The 26,498-nt window shown below is 39.8% G+C and overlaps 1 protein-coding gene and 1 pseudogene across 1 annotated transcript; both read left to right on the plus strand.

Moving 5' to 3' along the window:
• Positions 1 to 1,017: 1,017 nt before the first annotated feature.
• LOC148916702 (uncharacterized) lies at positions 1,018 to 3,785 on the plus strand (annotated as a pseudogene).
• Positions 3,786 to 15,156: 11,371 nt separating this feature from the next.
• LOC103343793 (Early-responsive to dehydration stress protein (ERD4)) lies at positions 15,157 to 24,602 on the plus strand. Its single transcript, XM_089051527.1, has 10 exons — positions 15,157 to 15,558; positions 16,136 to 16,276; positions 18,322 to 18,385; positions 18,549 to 18,761; positions 20,470 to 20,664; positions 21,422 to 21,720; positions 22,164 to 22,443; positions 22,745 to 23,023; positions 23,668 to 23,901; positions 24,150 to 24,602. The coding sequence occupies exons 1-10, from the start codon at positions 15,236 to 15,238 to the stop codon at positions 24,309 to 24,311; spliced, it is 2,190 nt and encodes a 729-aa protein (XP_088907653.1). The 5' UTR covers positions 15,157 to 15,235; the 3' UTR covers positions 24,312 to 24,602.
• Positions 24,603 to 26,498: the final 1,896 nt, after the last annotated feature.

Raw genomic sequence — 26,498 nt, forward strand, 5'->3', positions numbered from 1 at the left:
TAGGGTTTAGGGTGACTCTTCAGTTGAGTTCATTTCCAACGAGCCGGGTGTTTCTTTTTGTGGCGAGCTGCACGCAATGCATCTTGGAAGCTTCTATTAAAGTTGAACTTTTAAACATGTGCAATTTATTTTTTTCTGAGCAAAGACATGGGCAAATTTATTTAGTAAAACTTAAAAAAAAACCTTTATGAAACATATAGATTCTTTTCTTCTCGTTTTGCTTTGCTCCATGTGAGAATGGAATGGACTAACTTTTTCTGCTTTTCTTTTTGGTTCCCCTCAACTCAACACAATTTATACGATCATGGCATCATGATCAAATTCTTGTTTTTTATTTTATTTTTAGTTTATTTATTTATTTATATTTATTATAGGGTCTAAGTATGTGGTGTAGATGACTTTTCTATTTTTGGTTGCGTTTGTTAGGAATCAAATTGTTGAAAACTCATGTGGTACAGTGATTGCACTGTGCAATCGTCTTTTTAGAACAAGTGAAATCTGTTGTGGTGGTGGTTAACCGGTTAAAATCAGCCCAAAAATTCACGCGCGCGACCTCTTCTTCAAAGTCTTCTTCAGCTCGTCTCTTTTGCAACAACCAAAAAAATCGTTTCTTCAACTCCATTTCTGCAACCTCTCCCTCTTCTTTTTCATTATTGTCAAAAACCCCTATTTCTAGGGTTTAGCAATTTTTTTGGTAATTTGATTTCGGGCATATTTTTAGGGTTAAGCATTTGAGGTTAATAATTCGAATTGAAATTAAGGAAATAAAATAAGTCAATGAGTTAATATTGAGTGATTGTAGGATCTAAATGTAATTAGCATATACTCAGGATGTATTTACCTAGAATATCTATCTCCTTGTGTGTATAAAGTTCTTGTATTTGTATGAAGTTAAATATCAATACAATATCAAAACTTCTCATGGTATTAGAGCACTAATCCTGGCGACTCTGCCCAAACATTTTCCGCTACAGACACACCCTACAAACATATCTCAAACACCATTAACAAAGCACCATGGCTGAATCAAAATCCACAGAGCTGACGCTCACCCTCTCTGATCCGCTCGCTTTATACAACTCCGACACACCAGAACTTTACCTAGTTAACATCAAGCTCGAAGGCCACAACTATGGTCAATGGAGCCGATCTATGAATCTTAGCCTTAGCGCCAAGCGCAAGCTTGGATTGATTGATGGATCAATCAAGGCACCCTCATCCAATGATACAAAATTCATGTTTACACCATAATCAACCGAGCATATCTAACATCAAAACAACTAGCACCAAGGCAGACACGCCTTCTCCCTTGTCGAAATACCTCAAAGGGACACACAGACAACTCCTAGAACGTGGACGTCATCACCTTCCGACATATCAAGGAAGATACTCTTCCGAAGCGAAGCCACTTGTCGAAGCTCATAACTGTCGAACCTAATCTCCGGGGACATGTGTCACCACCACAGCATTTTGCATAAAGTCCCACATCGAAACTTTGTGCAAAACTCCCATTTTCACTTCCCTATAAATGGGGAACAGTATCCGAGTAAAAAAAGTAACTATTTTCTCACATTTACTGTTACTCTGTCAAAATTACCACATATAGCTGGCTTAAGCATCGGAGAGCCTTCGGCAGGCACCACACCGGTGTCAAGCTTGACAACCGCTTCTTCTCCTTGTCTTCTGCAGGTTCTTCCAACTCCGAAGGTCCTCACCTTCTTCCCTGCTGAAGATCCTACACTTCTCTAAGTTGACCCTCCCAAAAAAAGCATCAACAATTCCCATTGTGGTAGTGCTGCAATGACATTATTTTGTCATGGATTTTACACTCTATCTTGATATAGCCAATAGTGTCCTCTATGATAAAACAGTGGCAGTTGTTTATACTTATCTTCAAGATCATTTTTCACAAAGCAATGACTCTAAGATTTATCAGATTCGACAAGAAATTGTCAAGTGTCGACAAGGACCACAATCAATCTCCATTTATTATACAAAATTGAAAGCTCTTTGGGATGAATTGGCTTCATACCAAGAGCCGCTTATATGTGATTGTGAAGGGTTGAAGAAACTTGCCAAGAGAGAAGAAAAAGAAAGAGTGATGCAATTTCTAATGGGCTTGAACGACACGACCTCAATGGTTCGTGGATTGATTCTAATGATGAATCATTTGCCTTAAACACGTAAAGTTCACGGTCTAGTTCTTTAGCATGAGCGCCAAATAAAGGTGACAACCTGGTCACCCCACATGCAATGCAAACCGGTTGTTCCTCGGCGGCAGGATCTTCACAACCACCCAAATCCTTGAAGTGCACATATTGCGATGGGGATAGACTTCTGAAGAACGATGCCACTACATCATTGGTTTCCCTGTGGGCCATAAATGGCATGGGAAAAATGTCAAGCCTAGAAACCAATGTTCAGGACCAACTGCTTACTACATTGAAGTCAATCAGCCACCAGCCGAACATATTGACACAACCAAGGCAACCATCACTAAGAGCAGTTCTAGCAGCCCCTTAGGGCTCGGGTTGGGGGAAAGGCTGGCTCGGGCAGTGGGGTCCACGTGTTCGGGCTGGCCTGAAGCGGAGGGAGCCCGAGCGAGAGCTCGAGTGCGCGGCCGACGTCATCGCTAATGCTAGCGTGATGTCAAGCGGTTTTAAATTTTACCGTTGGCATGTGCAATGCACGAGCCAACATTAAAAATTCAAAATCGCGCGTCGACTTTTCGCCAACGGCTATGTGAGACGTGGCGGCCTCTCATCCTTCCGATTTCGCCTTGTCATCCAATCCAACGGCCTGGCATTTTTCAAGGCAAAAAATTATGAAAAAAAATAGTAAATTTTTTTAATAAAATCCCAAAAAATACTGACTTTTTTTCTATAAATACCAATACCTACTCTTTAGTTTTAACAACAAATTCTCATACATCTTCTCCTTCTCCAACTATTATTCACTTTCTATTCAATATTTTCTTCACTTTTTACTCTAAATTGTTTTCATTTTCAAGTTTAATTTTTCTCTATCATTATGGCTTTTTCTCAAGAAACCGGAGGGGCATGGAGCATCATGGAAGATGTCTTGTTGTGTGAATGTTAGGTCCAAATTAGTCATGATCCCATATCGGGTAATGAGATGAAATTCAGTCAAATGTGGAAAAAAATTCTTCACGAATTTGTGAAAAAAACAAAAAATTAAATAGTACCCCCTTGCCATGGCAACTTCTGGAAGTGCAACTTACTTTTTGCAAGGGCAAACACTATTCCCGTGAATAGTGTCAGCCCTAGCCCCCCCTTGCCATGGTAACATTCTCACTGCTGGAAGTGCCCTAATGGTCCAACCTTCACCATTGAGGAGTACAATGAACTTATTGTTATGTTTCGTAATAAGAAGGGTAATGGTCAGCCATTGGCACATGCAATAGGTATCATTAGACCCACTTGTAACATTGCACATCCACATTCCACTTTATATTGGATTGTGGATAGCGGGGCAATGAATCACATTTCTCATTCGTCTCCTACACATAATCAAAATGCGACGCATCATGAATTTGTTGGTTTGCCCAATGGAGAATAGGCAAAAATACATACCATTGGGTCTATTAAATTATCACAAGACTTGTCTCTTGATGAAGTTCTACAAGTCTTAAAATTTCGTGTCAACTTGTTGTCTGTGAGTAAATTAACTTGGGCTCTACGATGTCTAATAATTTTTTATTCGGATTTTTGTGTTGTGCATGACGTGGATACAAAGAAGGTGATTGGCCTGGGCAAGCATTTTGATGGGCTTTACTACCTCACGCCTACCTAAAATCCTCACCTCACTAGTAATGTTCGACGTATCTCAGATCTTTGGCATCAATGTCTAGGACATCTGTCACCTACCCCTCTTCACTCTCTATCAAAGACTATTCCCGAAATAATGTTTAATTCTCAGCATATTTTTTATGTTTGCTCTGTGGCAAAACAAACTAGATTACCTTTCACTTCTAGTTCAATTAAAACAGTTGCACTTTTTGATCTTATTCACTGTGACAGTTAGGGAACTCACAACACTCGTACACATTCTGGGGCACGTTATTTGTTTATTGTTGTTGATGATTTTACCCATCTTACATGGGTTCATCTCATGCATTTTAAATTTGATACACAAACCATCTTGCAATCATTCTTTTCTTCGGTTAAAACTCAAATTCATCATAACATTAAGACCCTTCGTTCTGACAATGGTGGTGAATTTCTATCCATGCATTCATTCTTCATCGCTCATGGCACTAATTTTCAACATTCTTACATACACACCCCTCAACAAAATGGGGTAGTTGAATGAAAACATCGAGGTATTTTGAATATTATAAAGCACTTCATTTTCAAGCCAATTTACCCTTATAATTTTGGGGGGAAAGCCTTCAAACTGCATGTTACCTTATCAATCGCCTCCCAACTCCCTTACTCTCTCATCAAACACCTTATAAGCTTTTACCCGAGACTTCTCCTTCTTAATCACACCTACAGGTTTTCAGGTGCCTTTGTTATGTCACTAAATCTTACACCCACTTACAAATTTGACACCCGAGCTAGCCATTGTCTTTTTCTTGGGTATCCTCTTAGTTAGAAGGGTTATCGAGTCTATGACATTGATACAAATAAATTTTTTATCTCTCAGGATGTCATATTTCATGAACAAACATTTCCCTTTTTTGATCTTCCTCCTGAAAATCAAACTGACACATCCATTCTCCATATTCCTCATGCGGCTCCAAACCCCTTTGACACCAGCCTACATGTCTCCGGGCCTAACTTTGATAGTCTCACCTCCAGTAGACACGACCCACATTGACCCACACCTTCCCTCTTCAAATGCACTTCCAAGCCTAATTCCTCTTCGACCTCAACTACGCCTCTCTTTCATCTCAATGACGTCTTTGGTTCTCAAACCTCACATCTCTTCCCACCTCCGATCCCATTGACCCTCCACTGGTCAACCCAACTCCCACTGACCCACCACTATTACTTCGCCGATCTGAGCCTGTCAAATGTACTTCTTCCCATCTTCGGAATATCAAGCTTTTTACACCGCCTTGCTCACGCCCAGAGTCATCTATTCCTCCATGTCTAGAACCCGGTATCCACTTCATTGGTATATCTCTTACTCTGGCTTATATCTTACTTATTAAAATTTTGAGTGTAATATCTCTCGTTTGGTCGCGCCATCTTCCTATGCACAGGCCTGTCATGACCCCAAATGAGTTGCTGCGATGCACTCCGAGCTGCAAGCTCTTAAGGCCAACAACAACTGGTCTTTGGTTTTTCTACCTCCTGCTATTGCCCAATTGGCTGCAAATTGTATTTCTTTTGGATTAAATACAACTCTGATGGCATCGTTGAATGTTATAAGGCTCGACTTATTGCCAAAGGGTTCAATCAATGCGAGGGCATTGATTTCCAAGACACATTTGCTCCTGTTGCGAAATTAATCACCATCAATTGCTTATTGTCCATTGTGGTTGTTCGACACTAGCATCTGCATCACATGGATGTCCAAAATTCCTTTCTCGATGACGACCTCCAAGAGGAGGTTTACATGATACCCCCGCCTGGTTCTCGTTGACAGTGGGATGAGGTTGTATGTTGACTTTACAAGTCCTTATACGAACTTAAACAGGCTCCACGAAGCTGGTTTCGAAAGTTTTCATATGCTATTTGTGGCTTTGGTTTCAAGTAATCTCGAGCCAATTGCTCTTTGTTCACACATGTACATAGAAGTTCCTTAACTATTATATTGCTTTATGTGGAGAAAGAAAAGAAGTTGCTATCGCTTTGTTGCCAATAATACAAGCCGAGGTCAAGCGCTCAATGTTGGAACTCACTGATAAGGTAATGAGTGAAGTGAGTTTCTTCATGAAAGACGCAAGACAATATCTAATTGTGGGACATAGAGATATAAATGCAACTAAAAGGGATGAGACTAGTAAAGAATGTAGCAAATTAAACAAGAAATGTGCATTTGACATGAACAATCCATCAACACCATTATCGGATGAACAAAGTTGCATTCAAGCTGAGGTATGATGAGCGATTAGGAGTTCTAAGATCAACAATAAGTTGGTTTCTTATTACCGTTTACATTTGTTATGTATGCATTTATTTGGATTACATCCATATAGAATTAAAATGATAAATAAATAAAATTGTTTATATGTTGTAATGTACTTAAATAGTGTTTATTCCTATACATAATATTTGAATTCCCATTTCTACCCAGTTTAAAATTGGAGTGGAAAAGTGGAAGGTCACGAAGTTGCCCCATGGTGATCGAAGTCGAATAAAAACACATCATACAGGCATCCACGACATCATTATAAAGAGCCATGTGTTGACCCGACAATTGGAAAGGCAAAGCCGATATAAAAGATGGAGTCTAAGATAATTCAAATTAAAACCCAGTGACTTACAAGATTCCGATTTGGACTTATTTAGTTATATTTGTAGGCTTAATGACCCTTCAAGGTAAATAGTTACGACTCTTGAATTAACAAATCGACCAAATTCCCTCTATGTAGTTGTCTACGTCAATTTTATTATAACTTTTGTTTTTTTGCTAACTTCTTTAATTTAATTTAATAGATGTGATAACTTAGCCTTATTGAATCATCAATTAGTAATTACGTATTAATTATTATTTATGTAGTGAATATTTAAATATGTTATTGATTTAATTATACTGTGCAAAAATGAAAAAATAAATTACTCATTTTTGTCTAGGTGTCTTAATTAAATCTTCCCAGAGCCCAAGATTGAGAGCGAAACCTAACTCGTAAAGTCATGGGTCGAGTTATGTGATTATCCAACCCTAATCGAGTCCTAAGTGCCCTGCAATAGGTTTACAGTTAGGGTTCGAGGCTTGCAAACGGTTTTGGAACAAGTTCGAAAGCTATGGTTTTTATTTCGAGACTTGGATTTTTGGTTTGGAGACTAAAATTCCATTTTTAGAATACTAAAATAATTTTCTAGAATTTTAAAATCCACAAAATTCTTTAAGATCATTAAATATAATTAATTAATTTTTATTAAGTAATTTTTATGAAATTAATTCAAATATTTAAATACTAATTCTTCACTAAATAAGTAAAAGTAATTAAAACATAATATATTCAACGGCTATACCTTTAAAATATTCTATTTACTATTCTATACCTCTAAATAGTATAGCCACGTTTGCTATACGCCAAAATATTATATTTAGAATATTTTTACGTACAGCCGGTCAGCTATACTCTAAGAATATAAAATCTTAATAGTATAGCCAATCGGCTATACCCGAAAAAGAATATTTTAACACATAGCTGCCCGGCTATACCATGTAACAAACTAAGAAAAAACATCTCCTGAAGAATTTTCGTAGGCACAGGTCTCTGCCGACAAATGTTTGTCAGATTAGACCTCTCCACTCGTAAGCTTCGGCTCTATTTCCAGGCTCACACCATCGACATACTCACCAATCAGCCTCTACGCCAAGTCCTACAGAAGCCAGAGACATCGGGACGACTGATCAAATGGGCTATCGAGCTTGGTGAATTTGACATTCACTACCACCCTTGACCTGTTGAAAAAGAACAAGTCGTAGTCGATTTTATCTCAGAACCGACGCTTCCATCGAAGGCGAACAACTGGCCAATCCTATCCCTAAACCACCCTCAGTAGGCCTAGACGATCATCCTACCAAAGAGGCATTCAATCCAATGATCCCTCATTGGACACTATATGTAGACGGTTCATCCAACCGACAAGGCAGCGGAGCAGACCTAGTCCTAAAGGCACCAGATTAAACTACAATTGAATACGTCATTCGATTCCAATTCCGTGTCTCCAATAACAAAGTCGAATACGAAGCCCTCTTGGCAGGTCTTCAGCTTGCAAAAGACATGGGAGCTAAACAACTCACGATCTGTAGCGATTCTCAACTAGGTCGTTAACTAAGTAATCACCAAATTTGAAGCAAAGGACGAATCCATGGCGACACACTTAGCATAGGCCAGTCGATTGCTCAACCAGTTTAACATATATCAAATTCGGCAGGTCCCAGATCCGAGAATAGTCATGCCGACGCTCTCTCAAGACTTGCATCCACGATTGACGACTGGGTAGGGTGCCACATACCAATTGTAATCCTCGCTCGGCGGAGCACTACCGAAGCTGAGGTACATGCCGTTCGGCAGACCCAAGTTGGACGAATCCAATCCACACCTACCTAACTGACGACACGTTTCCAACTAACAAAGTCGAGGCCAACGCCGTCCACTGTCATTCGGCGAGGTATCTTCTTATGCAAAAAACACTCTATCAATGCGGTCATTTCCGAGCGTTGTGTCGCTGTGTCACCCCACAATAGGGGACTATGTTTTGTGAGAGATTCGTGAAGGTGCTTGCGGCGACCATTCGGGAGCCCGATCCTTAGCCTTCAAAACCATTCGACAGAGCGATTATTGGCCAACTCTCTACTCCGATGCCATCAAGCTTGTGCAGCAGTGCGACCAGTGCCAACGTTTTGGCTTGATTCCGGTTGCTCGCTAACCTCTCACCCCAATGGTCAGTCCCTGGCCGTTCGCACGCGATAGGGACTGGATCTCATTGGCCCTATGCCGCAAGGTAAGAGACAACTCAAATTTGCAATCGTCGCGGTGGACTACTTCACAAAGTGGGTCGAAGTCGAAGCCCTTGCTACGATCACCGCCGCTAAAATCGAACACAATCATCACAGCATAACGGTAGCGATTCATTGCTCTCCGCATCTATGCTCCCGATTCAATATCAACATCTTTTTTGCATCTCCGGCGCATCCACAATCTAATGGACAGGTAGAGGCCATCAACAAGATCATCAAGAAGACACTCAAGAAGAAACTCGGACCTGCTAAAGGCGAATGGCTAGAAATACGACTAGAGGCATTGTGGGCCATCAACACATCATACCGAAGATCAACAGGCGAAACCTCATTTTCTCTCGCATTCGGAACCGAACCTGTCGTACTGGTTGAAATTAACACACCAACACGCTGAATGGCATCCTACAATCCATACCAAAATCAAGCCCAGTTTGCTTTGAACCTAGATCCATCGAAGAGCACCGATCACAAGCTCAGCTTCGGAATGCCACATATAAGCAACAAACCTTGGATATTTCGCCTCACGCGTCAAGCGCCGATTGTTCGGGATAGGGACTGGGTTTTATGCAAAGTCTCTCTCGCAACGAAAAACCTGCCGAAGGCACCTTGGCCCTTCATGGGAAGGTCTCTACTGAAGTCATCGATGTCTGTTCACCCAGTACCTACCGATTGCATGGATCTGATGGTCGGACCCTTGGTCACCCTTGGAATGTCGAACATTTAAAATATTACTACAAGTGATGAACCTTGGCCACCCACTTTCGTAAAATTTTTTCTTTTCTTCAGCATTATTGTTTGTTTTCCTATTCTATGCATTCGGTTACGCCTTAAACAACACCACAATATCAAACATATACTACCTACGGCATACATACATACATATTTAGAATACAGAAAAATAACAAGACTGATTAAAAATTAACTTGGATAAAAAGCCACAAATATGCTAATATGTCTTAACAAAATCACGTCTTTCGGCATCGTACAAAAATACAAAAATATAAAGAAAAATATATCTAAACTACTGAACTGGAGGATCGGCAATGGAAGCATCGGCAGTAGAGGCATCGGTAGCGAGCGGTGTAGGAACGACATCATCCTCCTCGCTGCTCGAGTCGGTGTCATCTGAGGAATCATCATTAACATCTTCACCCTTATATGCCTCTACCATCTCTTCTGTGACACCTTCAGGCGACGGAGGAGGATCCCAGAGGAAGTTCAGGTTCAGCTTCTTGTCTGCATTGTAACGCTTGAACCGGTAGATAAGGTCGTCACACTGATCCATGACTTCCTTGTCCAAAGCAGCACGGTGAACTCCTCGAAGATTAGTAGTCGGCCCCGGCCTCATTCTTGGCTGCCTCCACCTCCGCAAAGCACAAGACTGGACGATTGCATCCTTTGCCGAACGGTAGATGGGCGAACTACTCATAGCTCGGTTCTCCCTCACCAGTTATGTCGAACTCCGTGATTGTCCCGAGTAGTGTAATCTAGAAGTTCGGACTAAACCGCCTAGGAGCGTAGCCGATCTGTGCCAAAATCTTCTGCACCGAATGCCTCCATGAAAGCTGAAGGCCGTGCTTGAAGACATTGGTGGAGAAGACCACCTCCTCATCTGGATCGCTTAAGGACTCTAATGGCCCCTGGAGTTGCATCACTACTGAATCCGGTATGTGATACTCAACCCTAATTTTTGCCAACTCAGCCTCAATCAAGGTGTTTGGCTCAAGGAAATCTACACTGAATACGGGCCCTTCGGCCTGGCCATTGGCACTCTCGCTTGCCGGTAACAATGACAATACCCTTCCCGGGATCGGCGACACATCACCTCGGTCACCTCGACTTGGCGATCGGATGTCGACGGCTGAGAGCCATCCACTTCAACCACCACTAGGCTTGAAGTGCTCTCAGAATCGGTGGACAGCTCTATAACCCCCTTCCTCGGTGCTCTCAAAATCGGCACTCTCAAGTTTTGCAATCGAGCTCTCGCCGATTCTCCTCAAATTCGGCCGAATGCCTCCACGAAAGTGAAGGCCGTGCTTGAAGACATTGGTGGAGAAGACCACCTCTTCATCCGGATCGCTTAAGGACTCTAATGGCCCCGAGTCGCATCACTACATGAATCCGGTATGTGATACTCAACCCTAATTTTTGCCAACTCAGCTTTAGTCAAGGTGTTTGGCTCAAGGAAATCTACATGAATACGGGGCCCTTCGGCTGCCATTGGCACTCTCTGCTTGCAACAACGACAATACCCTTTCCCAGGATCGGCACTGACACATCAGCCTCGGTCACCTCGACTTGGCGACTGGATGTCGATGGCTGAAAGCCATCCACTTCAACCACCACTAGGCTTGAAGTGCTCTCAGAATCGGTGGACACCTCTATACCCCCCCACTTCCTTAGTGCCCTCAAAATTGGCACTCTCAAGTTTTGCAATCGAGCTCTCCGAAGCCGATTCTCCCTCAAATGCCCTTGGGCTATCACTATAGTCTGATTCGGTATCTGACATCTACAAACAGCAACGAAAGGAAACTAAATGCCATGCCAGAATCAAACAACTATCCTAACGCCTAAAAATTCATGTTCATCCATGTTCACCTACATTCATACATGTTCATGCAACACTTGAGAAATTTGATTTAGTTTTGAAGAGAACACAGCAACATACCTTGTTTACACGGTGGTTGTTAGATGCCGGAAATCGCCTCTGCCGCAAATCCTTCGTTGGAAATCGCCTACGTCGCCGCAATGCACTCATCGGAAAATCGCCTTTCACAAGCTCTGGTTGCTTTCAAAAATTTCAAGTACCCCTTTTACCGTCCGCTTCGGTCCATTTATAGGATGAACCTAGCATCGGGAAACGAAATGACGTGACTCCTCGTAGCCCTCTCGACACGTGTCACACATGCATAGGGAAGCCTAAGAGTCACAGCATCCAACTTGAACACTTCAATTCCCAAACTTTTCCAAGCGCAAACTGCACCAACATATGGTAGGCACACGTGGGTTGAGTTTTCACTCACCTCCTATGCCGAACGGTAGACGTACATTGGTCGAGTTTTCACTCACCTCTTCTGTTGAATGGCAAGCACACATTGGTCGAGTTTTCACGCACCTCCAGTGTCGAATGGCAGGCGCACATTGGTTAAGTTTTCTTCAAACTTTTCACACCTTCGGTCCTTGCTGCCGTTCGCTTCCAATCTTCCAAGCTCTCTCTTTCTTGGGGACTTTGGGGACTACATGACTACCATTGGCATACCACGGAAGATGCTCGTACCCGGGTTAGAATGCCGAAAATCGAAGACACAAGCAAGTCCCCAACCAAGAAGTCCCTTCTCAATCGGAAACTTGGGGGACTCCTGTTTGTATCATATCTGACCCCCCACTCACATCATGACACGTGGAAAATGAACGAGGTTGAGACCAACTCTGTGAGCCATGCCGAATAGGTAATCGACATACAGCACCGATTCATACATGTTCGTCAAATCGGCAAGTTCTCCCGATCGACTCCATTGGACAGATCTTCGGCACTGATGCCGAACGACCACCAAGACACCGGCCGATTCTCGCCAAATAACCTCGGAACTCCTTCCAAGGCCTGTCAGGGCACGTGTCGACCTTCGAAGACTCTCCCACAAGTCCCAAATCGAAACTAAGTACTAAGTGATCACCCAACACCCTCTATAAATAAAGCCCCTTGGCCCAGCCAAAAGGTAAGTATTAAGTGATCACCCAGTCAATGAAGTTGCTTTTAGTCACTAACTTTGGCATCAGAGGGTCTTCGGCCGGTACCACACCGGTGCTATAGACCTCACTTGTCGTTTCTTTCCTCAGGCCGAATCTAGGACCGCACCTTGAGAAAGGGCATCACGGACCGAAGACTCCTCGGGTCCAAACCATCCACATCACCTGTAAGTTAGCCTTATCTCTATCCGGTTAGTTTTAGCGCTAACAAATATAATATCTTAACTATATAGCCGGATGGCTATACCCCAAAAAAGAATATTTTAAAGTATAGCCGCCGGCTATACCCTGTAGCAAACTAAGAAAACACATCTCCCGATGAATTTTTGTTGGCACAGGTCTAGTCGGCAAATGTTTGTTGGATTAGACTTCTCCCGACAAATACTACCTCTGCCGACGAAATGTTGTCGGGAGAGGTTTTTTTTTTATTTTTTTGAATTTTAAAAATACAAAATTAGTTTCTTTACTTTTGTTTTTTGGCCAACTTCTTTAATTTAATATATGTGATTAAGTAATATCTTATGGCGATTGAAGTGGAGTAACTAGTTCATGATTGTGATGCGGTTCAAAATTCGTCACGACGTAAGTGTCACATTTCTTCTCATAACCTACCCAGAAAAAGGCCGGACAATTCTCTCTTGTAATTAGCTTCGCTAGCTGAATCCTATTGGGTACCTCATTAAACTTTTCATTTCTCAAGCTTTTTTTCGAACAACACCACTGTCTCCTACTTACTTTCCCTTTCGTGTTACGAACCAATATATCATTTCTCATGCTAAATCCAATCGCCTTTGCATAACTCATATAATATTCTTCCGCTAATTCTATTGTTTTAAACTATTTCTCCATAACTCACTACTTTGACTAACCAGATTTTCGGTTGACATATGCCACTCTCTGTTGTTGATGCCCTGTGACTCGACCTTTCATAACCACCGAGATACCCCGAATCACTACAACCACTCTTTGATGTCTCTACACCCCTGCCCGTCTTAGCAGACTACTCCATGCTTGAGAAACATAAATTCAAACTAAAATTACATTATACTCTAAGTGCTAACATACTTGCCCCTCAATTCACACAAATTAATAATCTTAACATGTAATTGCACATAGTGACAACAATAATATTGCACACAGGGATAACTGTTTCACAACAAAAAAATGTGCAATTGCATGAACTCTTGACCCAAAATACATTCAACTCCTATACAAGAAAAATAGGGTCATTTGAACTCTTACTTGATGCTTCCAAACGTTCAATGCCTCCTCTTTCAACTTCCTTTCACCAACAACTCAAATGAGGAAGCAATGTTGTCATTCAAAGCCAAGAAGGGTGTAAATCTTCAAAATCTTTACGATGATGCTACGACACTTCGAACAATGATATGTCGACCAATGTGCACCGGAGCACCCCTCAACCAACTGATTCTTCCCCCAACACGATTCACGACCTATTTCATTTTTTTGGACAAGTAGAGGAGCCACACCCATGATCTGCTTCTTCCTTAGCGATGAATCAACACCTCTATGAAGGAGAGCCCACTGCTCCCTTGTTTTTTAGATGCTCGGTCATTTTTCTTAGACCTCGTTTTTCAGACGGCAACTCCTCCCTCGTAAAGAAGACTTCACACGTCACCTGTGAGACTGGCTTAGTTTTGTCCCTCACTCACGTGCTTATTAATTAACAAAAGACTAAACAAGTCATCAAGTCATTTAATCTCCGTTCTTGATTTTTAAAATGAAATATGAGCCATTGGATGAGTGACTGCACGGGTACCACCATTGTACCACAGAATTTTCCCAAATTCTTAACTCATTTTCTTACACTTCTTCACAATTAGACTTGTTAATGAATCGGATTTTGATCCAAATTATAATTAATGGGAGATTGTTGAGATTCAAATCCGATAACCTGTTAACTTAACAAATCAAATGTAAAAATCTAGTGAGGCATGCGCGTAGCTGTAACTTTTTTCTTTTGACTCAACATCTGGTTGCAATTTCCTTTCTTTCTCCATTTCATCATCCTATGGGATACATGATGAGGTTTTCTTCATAATGAGAATTATCTAATAGTTAAATCCCTTGACTACTTTGCCACATAAAATTACGTTCCTTTTTTAGGAGGCTGACTGAAAATTATTTTTTCTTTGTTCCCGTCCTACCCTTTAGGTTGAAAACAGGAAATAATATGATTTTAAGGTATTAATTAAAAAAATTAATTGCTTCTGATTATAATGATTTTGTATAATTCATTATTTGTTTCTTTTTTAGTTTTACCATCCAATTTATTTTATTAATATTTTTTTTTTTATGATAAGCGGTATAATATTATTGACGTAGAAAAGATAATACAAGAAGTTTGAATTCGTATCTAGAGCAAAGGAAAGTCCTTGGTCCTTACTCATGATCATGCAAATCAACAATTTTTTGTTTTTTTTGTTTTTCGCAGTGTTGGAAGAGATTTTAAATTTGAATTAACACGTCCATGCGTAGAGGAAGGTAATTTACTATAGGTATTAATAGAATTTTGATTCATTTGAAGGTTCAAACTTCAGCCCCTTAAAAGCAGCATACTCGATCGGTGCCTTCACACAACATACGTCCAAACAGTTATTCTATACTACCACGACCATAACGTCATCTTTCGCATGAAACCCCGCCACGTGTACCACCACAGCCTGCTGCCTCTTCATCTCTTTCCCTTCTCTTCTCTGCATGTTAGAGTACATTGCGTCTCTCTCTCTCTCTCTCTCTCTCTCTCTCTCTCTCTAGTTCTTCTCACTCTTCCTCCATTTTCCAAGCTTAATATTTTGAGATGAACCCTGAAAGCCTGATAGCTTCAGCGGCCATAAACATAGGGCTGGCCATTTTCATCCTCACCCTCTTCTCCATCCTCAAGAAGCAGCCCTCCAACGCCCCCATCTACTTTCCTCGCCGCCTCTCTGAATTTCAGCGCCAAAGCCAAAGCCAGAGCCAGAGCCCTAGCCACCGCCGCGACGACAATCGCTCCGCTCTCTCTCTCCGCCGCTTCCTCCCTTCCGTCTCTTGGATTTCCCGCGCTTTTCGCGTCTCCGAGGACGAAATTCTCCAAACCAACGGCCTTGACGCTCTTATCGTCATCCGCCTCTTCAAGTTCGGGTAATTAATTACTTTTATTTTTTCTATTTGTTATGTCTATGAGATAATTAGCGATTTGCCTATGCACTCCTTATTCTTCCTTGGTTCTTAATTAGGTGCCTTTCATATTAATCTAGAGAGAGAGAGAGAGAGAGAGAGATAACAATGTTGATGAAAATTCTGTTCATGCTCATAAAAAGATGTGGCATGGCATATTTAAACTTGAGACTGAAGTAAAGTTTACGAAGAAGTTTCCAATTTTAAAAATAATGTCACATATATAAATAAAGTAGTCCTTCAAAAATGTTGCCTTTGGAATAAAGAAAAAAAAATGTAAGACAATTTTGTTTAATTTACGAGGGACATGTTCCAGTGAACGCACAACGTGAGATGAAACATAGAAACATAGATTGAGGACTTGTAGGGAAAAATAGAGTTGGGGAGTTCTAGAATTCAAACCCATGATAATTTGAGCTTGATTGGGTCATAAATCTTCTCTGCTTTCTGGGCATCTTTGAAGTATGCTTTTTCTTTTCAATGTTTTATTGACAATTCTGCTGTTTAAAAGGTATTAAACATGCATACTCTTGCTTTGCAGTATAAAATTCTTTGTGGTATGCTCTCTTGTTGGATTGCTGATACTTCTTCCAGTAAATTATAGTGGCGACGGTCTTACCGCTATAAGCCACCATTCCTTGGATTCTTTCACAATATCTAACATTAGTCCAGGTTCCAACAGGTGAGAGACTGTCTTAACTTTGCAAATTAGTCCATTGTGTGATATGTATTATAAAAAATAGAAATAAAAGTAGTGTGTGATGCAAATTTGTGGCTATAGTTGTTGATTCCAGTTCTTTCTCCAACCAAGAGAATTGAAATTGTTGTGAAGTGACTTTTTTTTTTTTTTTTTTTGTTGTTGTTCTTGAAATGTTTTCGATTTTGTTGCTTCTTGAACATTATCTGGACTGTTGATATAAACACTGACTCCCTATCCCTAGCCTGCTCTCTAGAGAAATCGTTGAAGATTGTAGAATATTTTTTGGTTAAATAACTGAATTGCGCCATCTATAAAAGGGAATATGGCCACCTGTGTTGTGTAGGAGATGGAGGAAAAGATATTTTGAGATGTGGGAAAGAGGATAGTCCCCTGTGAGAAGAGAGGTGAGTGTCATGTGTATTAGTCTATTAGACTTGTAGAATTATGGTATTGAAGTTTTTGTGCCCCTTGTTTTCATCAACAAATACATTTTTTCATAGTCCACTAGTTGGCTTACCTTTTTTAAGAAAGAGTCATCTTATGAAAATCATATTAGCAAACCCTTCGACATAGAAATTTGTGGTGTCATTTTTGTAGATGTACTAATCAAAAGGCTGGCTGTGTAGTCCCTAGAAACATTAGGAATCAAATATCAAGAATGGAAACACAGGCAGGCACCTACTTTTCGCGTGGTTCATATATTTAAGTTGTGCAATGATACATATGAAGAATTATAATACTGGATCACTTAGAAATCTGTTTGAACATTTCTGCTTCTCATCCCTTCTAACTTCACTTCGACATGCTGAACATACAGGACTACTTCCATGCTATTAGAGCAAACTAGTCAAATTACTGTTGGATATGCAGATTGCATGTTTGAATAGTTAACATTTGAGCCTCCAACAATTATTCCATTAATTACATATCCAATTTGACCTATGGACGAATACGCAAGCATTCGTTTCATGCTTGTTTGAGTATTAGCAATGAGATTCCCCAATATCATACTAAGAATAGCTAGGATTTCCAGAAGAAGATGCCATTCGTTTGATGAGAAATAAAAAGGAATATCAAAAATTCGAGTGGCTGAAGCTGAAGCAGCTACTTTCAAAGTAACAGCAAGAAAAGCAACAACTGGAGAGGGAGAGTCAGAGTCGAAAAGAGGATTCCTCACTTCTTTCTCTCATTCAAAACCGTGCATTAGATTTTTCATCTCGCATGGCTCCTAAGTGATAAAAGAAAGAAGAACTTAATTATTCTTAAGTATATATAATGTGCATTATTTGTTAGGTAATAATCCTTTGTCATCTTCCATTTAACATTTTGTGATTGGTAGATGAGGTTTGTTATGGAGGTGTGTACTTGTTAATGGGTGATCACCCATTAAAATTCCTTAAAAAGCCACCAAAGTGTTAAACCCACTGGTGGAACTCCTTGAAAAGAAGCTTACAGTGAAAGGGTGCCTGTGTGTTTATATATTGCAATCCCAAATGTACTCAGCAACGTATGACTATGCCAACACTCCCCCTCAGCGCTGGCTGTAGACACCACTTGACTCTTCCTCACCACGCAGGGAAGGAAACAGGAACCCAAGCCATCCATGCAATTCACCCACTTTGATACCATGTTAGACCTATGAGTATAACTTGCTCTTGAAAATCGGCTTGCAAGGAAAGTATATTATGTTTGTCTGCTGCACATCCCAAACTATCCAGGCGATTTTAGCTATTCTAGCACTCTCTCTTAGTGAAAGGGCTGGAGACACTTGGATCTCCCACTCCACATTTGCGAAGATATGAATCCAACCCATCTGGTACATCCGATGTGATTTCAAGGTTGCAGATTATCTATTCTTTTAACTGTAAAGTGTTGTTGAAGTACACAAAGAAACTTTTAAAAAAAGCTTGTCGTTCTCCAGTAGATTTTTCCATTGAGTAGACATGATTGCCTGATTGCTAGAAGCTGATCTTTGTCATATTGAGTTTCTAACTTACTTTGCTTACCGAGTTTCTCCAATTCCACAGGCTTTGGGTGCATTTTTCATGTCTATGGTTTATATCTCTCTATGGAGTATACCTACTGTACAAGGTGAACGTTACACTCTCACAATCCATATATCCAAGAATTAGTTACTCACAAGATCAAAGTTGTATGTAATAGAGGTTATTGGAATTTATAATGTTGCTTCTTGGACCTTAACACTCAGATAAGTTTACGTAACAGGTGACATCCTGCATCATTTCTTCTTCAGGAATATAATGAGATTTTGGCTAAAAGGATTCAACAACTTCTGAACATTAGGCATCAGCCTAATCAGTGTACTGTTCTGGTTCGGGAAATTCCCTTCTGCAGCCAACACAAGTCTCGTGGGTGTTGTGTTGAAAAATTCTTCTCTAAGCATCATCCTTGTGCTTATCATTCTTATCAAATTTTGTATGATGGAAAAGAATTTAAGGAGTTGTTGGTAAGGCTTGAATTATTTCAGATCACCTACTCCATGCATCAGGCCACTATGTTTCCATGCCTAGCACTCTGTATGTTTTATGCATTCCTTGGATACTATGACTTATATCATGGGATTGTTTTAGATTTCGTTAAACAAAGAGTAAGAAGGCTAGAGGACAATTTGGGGTGATTATTTGCTTTGTTTTCTTGGCGTCCCTTTTTCTTTCTACTAATTTTTTCTATTTAATAAAAGAATGAAAATTGGAGTGGATTCATTTTCACATATCATGGCCTATTCTGGATGTTTTAGTTATTTCCTTAAGGCTTCTTTGAATCTCATAGGTCATAGATTTGCTTTTGTGAATTAGTATAGTTTTCTTATGATTGTAATTTACTGCACACATTTTGCTTTCTATTATGAATTTTTTTTTCTCTTAACATGATTTTAATAGTAAAATAATTGGTGTTTTTATGTCACCAACCAATAAGTAGAAATTTGTTTCCGTATCTACCTGCAGGTTATGAACTCTTACTAATTATGAGGAGCCATGCAGCTTGCCTCTTGACTTGCACCAGTGTTGTCCCTAACTTGACCACCTTAATGAGATCAGTTATGGTGTTTTATCTCAAAAGGCCCTGGTGCAATGAGATATCCCACTTTATATTCTCAATGCTGGACAACTACTTATATGATATGGGAGAACTGTCTTTGGTCCCCAATTCCTAACGATCACGAACTTGGTTCAAATCACCATTCCTATCAAATTCCACCTTGGATCAATTTGTGACTGTCTATCATGTTCAAGAACCCACTTCACCTCCCAATTAGGATTTTCTTGAGCTTGCTCCACCTAGAAAAGAATTGTAACCACATCTTGGATTTTATTTGAGCTACCCCACTTAACGGGATATTGAGTTGCTGTTGACCAAGTGCCGCTTCCACCGGGCAATTGAGTCGCTATCGACCATGCGTCTGCCCCACGTAATGGTAATCATGTGCCATGTGTCGCAGTCAAACCACTGGCTCTGATACCACTTGGGACACATATGTCGCTGCCCCTAGATTGTAGCAATATTGTCCCTCACTTAACCATCTTGTGGAGTTTAAATGTCAGGTTTTATCTCAAAGCCCTCAATGCACATTAAGGAGATTTCCCAGTTAATAAACCTAATGTTGGATAGTCACTTATTTGATGTGGAACAGTTTTATTTGATGCACAAATTTTAACACTAACATGAGATGCATAAGATGGGTTGTAAGGAAAACCCAAATTAAGAGTTCATGAGTTGATATTAATAGTCAAACAATGATTTTTGGGATGAGAGAGGTGCTTTGAGTGAATGTGCTCATGGGCATTCACACAAGTTCCACATAGCTCTGGCTTAATGCAATGTGTTTGGCTTTGTGCTTATATTTTGGTAATATCCTATTGCAGGTACAGCTTATGTTTGTTTTTTCCCATAATTTATATGTAAGAAATGGATTGAAGTATTGATATCAATCAATATTAGCACAAGACATTATCCACTTTTTAATGATTACATATGTGCCTTGTATTATCTCGACACTGGTGCATATTCTCGGTGACGGGATAATTGTTGGATGTTAATGTGGGACTATGATTTGTTGTTAACACTTATAGTTGCTATGGTTTCTCATCCTTCTTTTACTTTTACTGTATTTTATATTTTTTATCGACGTCTGATCCAGATAATCGTATGTGTAGAATCAGGCAAAATCCATTGAAAAAAGGATAGAGGTCTTGAGAAAGCGGTCTGTGGTCAAGAAGCATAACCAAACACCTTTGCTTTTGAATCCGTCTAAAGAAGATTCTGTGAAATTATCCTTGTACGAGGAAAAGCTTGAAGAACTTCATCACAAGATACACCAATTACAGTGTGAAGATATGCTCAAAGAAAAGGTAATTATCATTAGAAATCAAAGCCCTAAAATATTCTAAAAATCCATGAATCCCTCCTCTCCCAGCATATGTATGTGTCATCATATTACAGAGTTCTATATTGTCTTGTTGTAGATTTTGTCTGAAGATTATTCTCTAACCAATAATCATATTACAGAGTTCTATATTGTCTTGTTGTAGATTTTGTCTGAAGATTATTCTCTAACCAATACTTTCTATATATATCAGTTGCACAATGTGGTCTAGTGGCATTTGTCTCCACTTTCTAGTGGCATTCAGGCCTCACATGAATGAGACTTTGTCTTCTTCAAGTTCAAGTCTTATGAACGAGACTTTGCTACCTGTATGGCGTTAGGGAGGGTTATCTTTTACAGTGTAACTCAAAAATTTATCTGAATAAATTAAAAAAGAAGAGGTTCAGCACTCAAAAACTATTCATTTTTATAAAACTACCTCCTTTTAAAAATAAGTTCCACTCTCTGTCTCTCTATCACAGACACACACAATCCAATTATAACCATCCCAGAACAAATATAAATAAATGTCACAGGTCATCAGTCTATTGTTATTCCCTTATTAAAAGAAAAGTCTCCCACCATCCCATATCCATTAATTGTATGCTCATTTATATAATTTTATACCATTTCGCTGCTTGTTGAACTATCAAATTTCTATATCAATACTTTTTATAAAGAAACTTCTTTGGTAAAATCAAATAATTCACCATGATTTACGCAACATACATTTATATTTGTAGGAATTGCCCGTTGCTTTTGTTACATTCAAGTCTCGGTTGGGTGCAGCGCTAGTTGCCCAATCTCAGCAGCACTCAAATCCAGTTCTTTGGATCACTGACGCAGCTCCAGAACCCAGGGATGTATCATGGAGAAATTTGGCAATTCCACACAGATTTTTGCCACTTTGCAATTTTGGAGTTATTGTTGCAGCCTCTCTTCTTACAATTTTCTTTGCCATCCCAGTCACTGCAGTCCAAGGGATAGCCAAATTTGAGAAACTAAAGAAATGGTTTCCTCCAGCCATGGCTGTACAGTTGATGTAAGACTTATTCTATTTTTATTTTTATCTTGATTAGTGCTAGTTGAATCATTGAGGTTTGGAATTTAGGCCTGAATCGCACTCATCTGACTATTAATTCCCCACCCTCCCTCCCTCACCACTTGGGCTAACCCCAAGGGTTAATAGTAGGAAGTTTGCTGCTGTGTGATGATTCAAAGAAATGCACAAAAGCCATATTCATGCCTTTTTTTTTTGTCTATTTTGACTTGTTGCAATTGTCTTTCATTTATTCATCTTATTTGATATCAATTGTATTAATTTGGCAATGTTTATTCGCAAACCACAAGATCCAGATAGACATAAGTCAATGTAGATTGGTACTTCTGTCACTTCATCTTAACTCTCTCTTGGTGTAGTGTTTATGTTTTTTTTACATCATGGATAATTAATGTGTAATCTTCTGTTATTATTCACATGTACAGACCAGGGTTAAGCTCTATTATAACAGGGTACCTTCCAAGTGCCGTTCTGAAAGGGTTCATATACATTGTTCCATTTGCAATGCTTGGAATGGCAAAACTAGCAGGCTGTATCGCAAAGAGCAAGGAGGAAATAAAAGCATGCAACATGGTTTTTTATTTTCTAGTGGGAAATGTGTTCTTTTGGAGCTTGTTATCTGGATCCTTAATAGATGAAATTGGGGAATCTTTTACTCATCCAAAAGATTTCCCTAGCCACCTTGCAAGTGCTGTCTCTGCTCAAGTGAGTTTGTCTCATGTATTTATACTTTAGGCATATTCTGTTGATAAACTGTTTTAATTCACACTCGTCATAACTTATAAAGGATTTTAGTGTCTCTTTTTTTATTAAAAAATTACTAGATGAGAGACCAAACATGGTTTTGCAATATTTTGTTAACCTTATTTTCTTTACTTATTGTTGCATGTATTTCAAATAGTTGTAGATTTTGAGAACAATTGTTGCGTAGTTCTTTTTTCTCATCTTTATTGTCTGTAAGTTATGTCCTTTTTTCTAATACTTGTTTTATCTATTAATGTTTCAGGCAGATTTCTTTGTGACATATATTTTGACAGATGGGCTGTCAGGATTTTCTTTGGAGATCCTCCAACCAGGATTGCTTTGTTGGGATGCTATAAAGTCCTGTACATATGGCCGTGGAAAAGAGAAAACCCCGTATCTTTACTCGTTACCTTACTACAGAATCATTCCTTTGGTCTCACTGTCTGTGCTGATTGGTATAGTGTATGCTGTTGTCGCACCTCTTCTGCTTCCCTTTCTGATTGGTTACTTCTTGCTTGGCTATGCTGTGTTTATAAATCAGGTTGATCTTTTCAACTTTGCATTTATTATCCAAGTTTATTATTATTGTTACTATAGTATGACATTCTTTTGGCCCCTTTTTTGATATGTCCCTTTTTTCTCATACGTTAAACATGCATGACCTAAAAGAAATATAAGAGAAAAATAATGAGACCAAGATTTTCATTTTCTTTCCCTCTTTTGCTTGTTTTGTCTGTAACTTTATTTCTTTGACACGGGTTGAGATGCATATTTGTTTCTTTTATTTTTCCTATAATTAGAAGTCTGATTTAAATAAGAGCTACATTGATCCACTGCATAATCAGACCTTTTTGAGTTGTTAGGGGATGGGCCAAGAATATCTATCAACGTTACAGTAGTTATTCTCTGGAAACTGATGTCTGTCATAATTTGTGTACAAATTTTATAGGTCTTCCTTAGAAGTATGTTTGTTCTGGCTGAATGATCTGAAAATCTTTTGTCTCACATAGAGTTGAGAGTAAACACTTTTCTGAAAATGGATGTCACGATCTGATATGTGGCCTACTTGGTCTGACTCTAACCTCAAATAGTGAATTGCTTAAAATTATTTTACACCTGAGCAGCATTTTATTTTATGCACTTTGATCTCAAGTACAAGTGTTATAAACTGTTCCTATGTTGCAGATTGAAGATGTGTATGAAACCGTTTATGAGACATGTGGACAGTATTGGCCTTGCATCCATCATTATATTCTCATTGCAATCATTCTCATGCAAATCACTATGATTGGTATTTTTGGACTGAAATCAAAGCCAGCCGCATCCATTTCCACAATTCCACTTCTCGTGCTGACGTTGATGTTTAATGAGTACTGCAAGATGCGTTTTCTTCCTACATTCAACCTTTTATCTATTCAGGTATCTCTCTTATGAATATTTTGTATATTTAGAGGGTTATGAGAATATGTAAATATAGTATCGTTGAATGAATCTGGTGACTTATATTGAATAGAGTTATGCAAACATTTCCTATGGTGCATTCTTTTGACTAACTAGATTGCCCAAGGAGTTGTAGAGCTTCTTAGTGATAAGTTAGCTGTTTGCTAGTACTTCTATGATGATATGGCCAAGTTTTGAACTTATTTGAATTTGACACTTTCTTTCAGAATGCCAAGGAATTTGATGAACTTGATGAGAAGTGCAATCAGGTGGAGTTTAACTATGAGAATGCTAGCACTGCTTATTGCCCACCCTGTTTGCGCCCTCTGAACTGCATGGAATCAGGGTCAAGCTGCACAGCGCCGTTAGTTTCTTCATCGTCGTTTTAAACTCAAGCTACCCCAAATACACATATTTTCATGTGGAAAATCAATGGCAAGAAAACTCCTTTCCTATCCATGGTGTAACTACTTTTTACATGTTTCATCATCATCACCAAGTAAGAAGCCTCATGCATAGTAAGGCATTGACATATATTGACAGAACCCAACCCAAATTCCACTTTGGAATATGAGTCGAACCTTGTGCATGTCCGACACCTGGCGGTTGCGTGACACATTTGGCCAAAATGCCCTTCTAACCAAAATTCAATGAAATTCGAGTACGACTTCTGTTGAAAATCCGGCAAAGTCTCCCTTGTAAATTGAACATTTCCCAAAAATTCCCACCTGTAAAACAAGCATATATGTTTATATATATAACCCAACTGCCAGCATGTAACGAATTATATCAAAAAATCAAGCATCATAATATTTTGGCCTCAGGCCTCAATAAATCAAGTAAATCATTCAGCTAATAAAGTTCATCCCAACTTTCAGAATAACAATAGAACATTAGCAATCTCAAAGACCCCAACTCCTGGCTGCACCTTGTAACACTAGGCTGCCTATGTACCCTTATTGAGGGATCAAGCCACACGTAGTTCTTTCTATTACTCATATCAGTCATACACTGAACTCCATTTATTTTAGTTTAAGAATATTAACTGAAATTCTCTCCACCTAGGTGTACCCCTAATCCTGATCTGTCAATTCCATCTAGAGGTGTCAAACGGGACGGGCCGGCCCGACGGCACGAGCCCAGCCCATTGAAATGAGGCACGGCACGGCACGAGCACGAATATTAATGGGCCGTGCTCGGCACGGCACGAAAACTTGGGCCGGGATCAAAAATGAGGTCAATGGACCGGGCCGGCCCACGGCCCGACATGGACCGGGCTGGCCCACGGCCCGACATGGACCGGGCTTGGCCCGAGCACGCTTCAAGCACGGCACGAGCCCAAGCACGAGCCCAAGCACGGCCCACTTAACATTTTTTTCTTTCTCAAAAGTCAAAATGCAATAATTTGACATCTAATGTCATTATTTATATGTTTTTTTAATCATAAATATATATTTGATGTATTTCATTTTAGGGAAATTACTTGGGTCCTTAATTAATTAAACATATCAACTACAAATTAATTAAACAATATTGGACTTGATATCTAATCAGTACATATGACATATATGCTTATCTTATAATCAAAGTAAGACATTATTTCACATATAAAATAATAAGTTGTTTAAAGATGAAAAGTTGAACTGGACTTTGTAGAGTTTGACACTTTTTGCCCTATGCCATTTTCATATTGTTTGGATGTTTGATTGATTAATGTTTTCAAATAGTTCATCATTTCTTGCCTCTAATTATATTTTTAATGTTTATAATTTGAATTATCTAGTGAAAAAAAAAATGAAGTGAAAAAAATTCAAATTAAATGGATTGGTTCTTGGGCCCGAGTGTGGCACGAGCACGAGCACGGGCACGGCACGAGCACGAGCACGGGCACGGCACGAGCCCGGCCCGGCCCGTTTCAATATGGACATGGGCTTTGGGTCGGCCCGGGATTAATAATTTTACTAAATGGGCTAGCACGGCACGGCCCGATAAATTAAATGGGCCGGCCCGGCCCGACACGAAAACGTTAAAAGCACGAGTTTAAATGGGATGGGCCGGCACGGCACGGCCCGTTTGACACCTCTAATTCCATCCTCGTAGGCCTCAAAGACACCAAGTCAACCTGAGCCGCAATCCTCGCACCACACGGTCCAAGCGTCCCCGAAATTCGTGGGGCATTATCCGAAATAACCAAATTGTTTCAAGGCCACTAGGGGGGGGGGGGTTGGTTACTCCTACGGTGGGTTTGAAACTCATCTTCCAAAATTATCACAACTTTTCTTACAAAGCTTTTCTCATCTTCGGAACGGTCTAGAAGTGACTCGGGACTCAAAAAGCGATAAAAGTCCCAAAAGTCGATGCGGTACCCTGTGGGGTCCACAACCTCCAAATTCCAATATGAGAGTTCCTACAGGTTCCAATATGCCTAGGACACATGTCTCGAGAGTTTGGTCTCGATCGGACGGTCGCATTACCCACGATCATACGATTGGACAATTACTGTAAACCTAGCCCTAGGGTTGGCATTTCCGGAGTATCCGGGACTCCGTTTTACAATCTGTCGAATCCCATACGAT

Source organism: Prunus mume, linkage group LG5 (assembly GCF_029339155.1).
Source record: "Prunus mume cultivar Tortuosa linkage group LG5, ASM2933915v1, whole genome shotgun sequence".
Lineage (NCBI taxonomy): Eukaryota > Viridiplantae > Streptophyta > Magnoliopsida > Rosales > Rosaceae > Prunus > Prunus mume.

Coding starts and splice junctions, on each gene's coding strand:
- LOC103343793 (XM_089051527.1), top strand. CDS start 15,236: ATGAACCCTGAAAGCCTGATAGCTTCAGCGGCCATAAACATAGGGCTG. Junction 18,762..20,469: donor AAGAATTTAAGGAGTTGTTG/GTAAGGCTTGAA, acceptor TCGTATGTGTAG/AATCAGGCAAAATCCATTGA. Junction 21,721..22,163: donor GCCATGGCTGTACAGTTGAT/GTAAGACTTATT, acceptor TCACATGTACAG/ACCAGGGTTAAGCTCTATTA.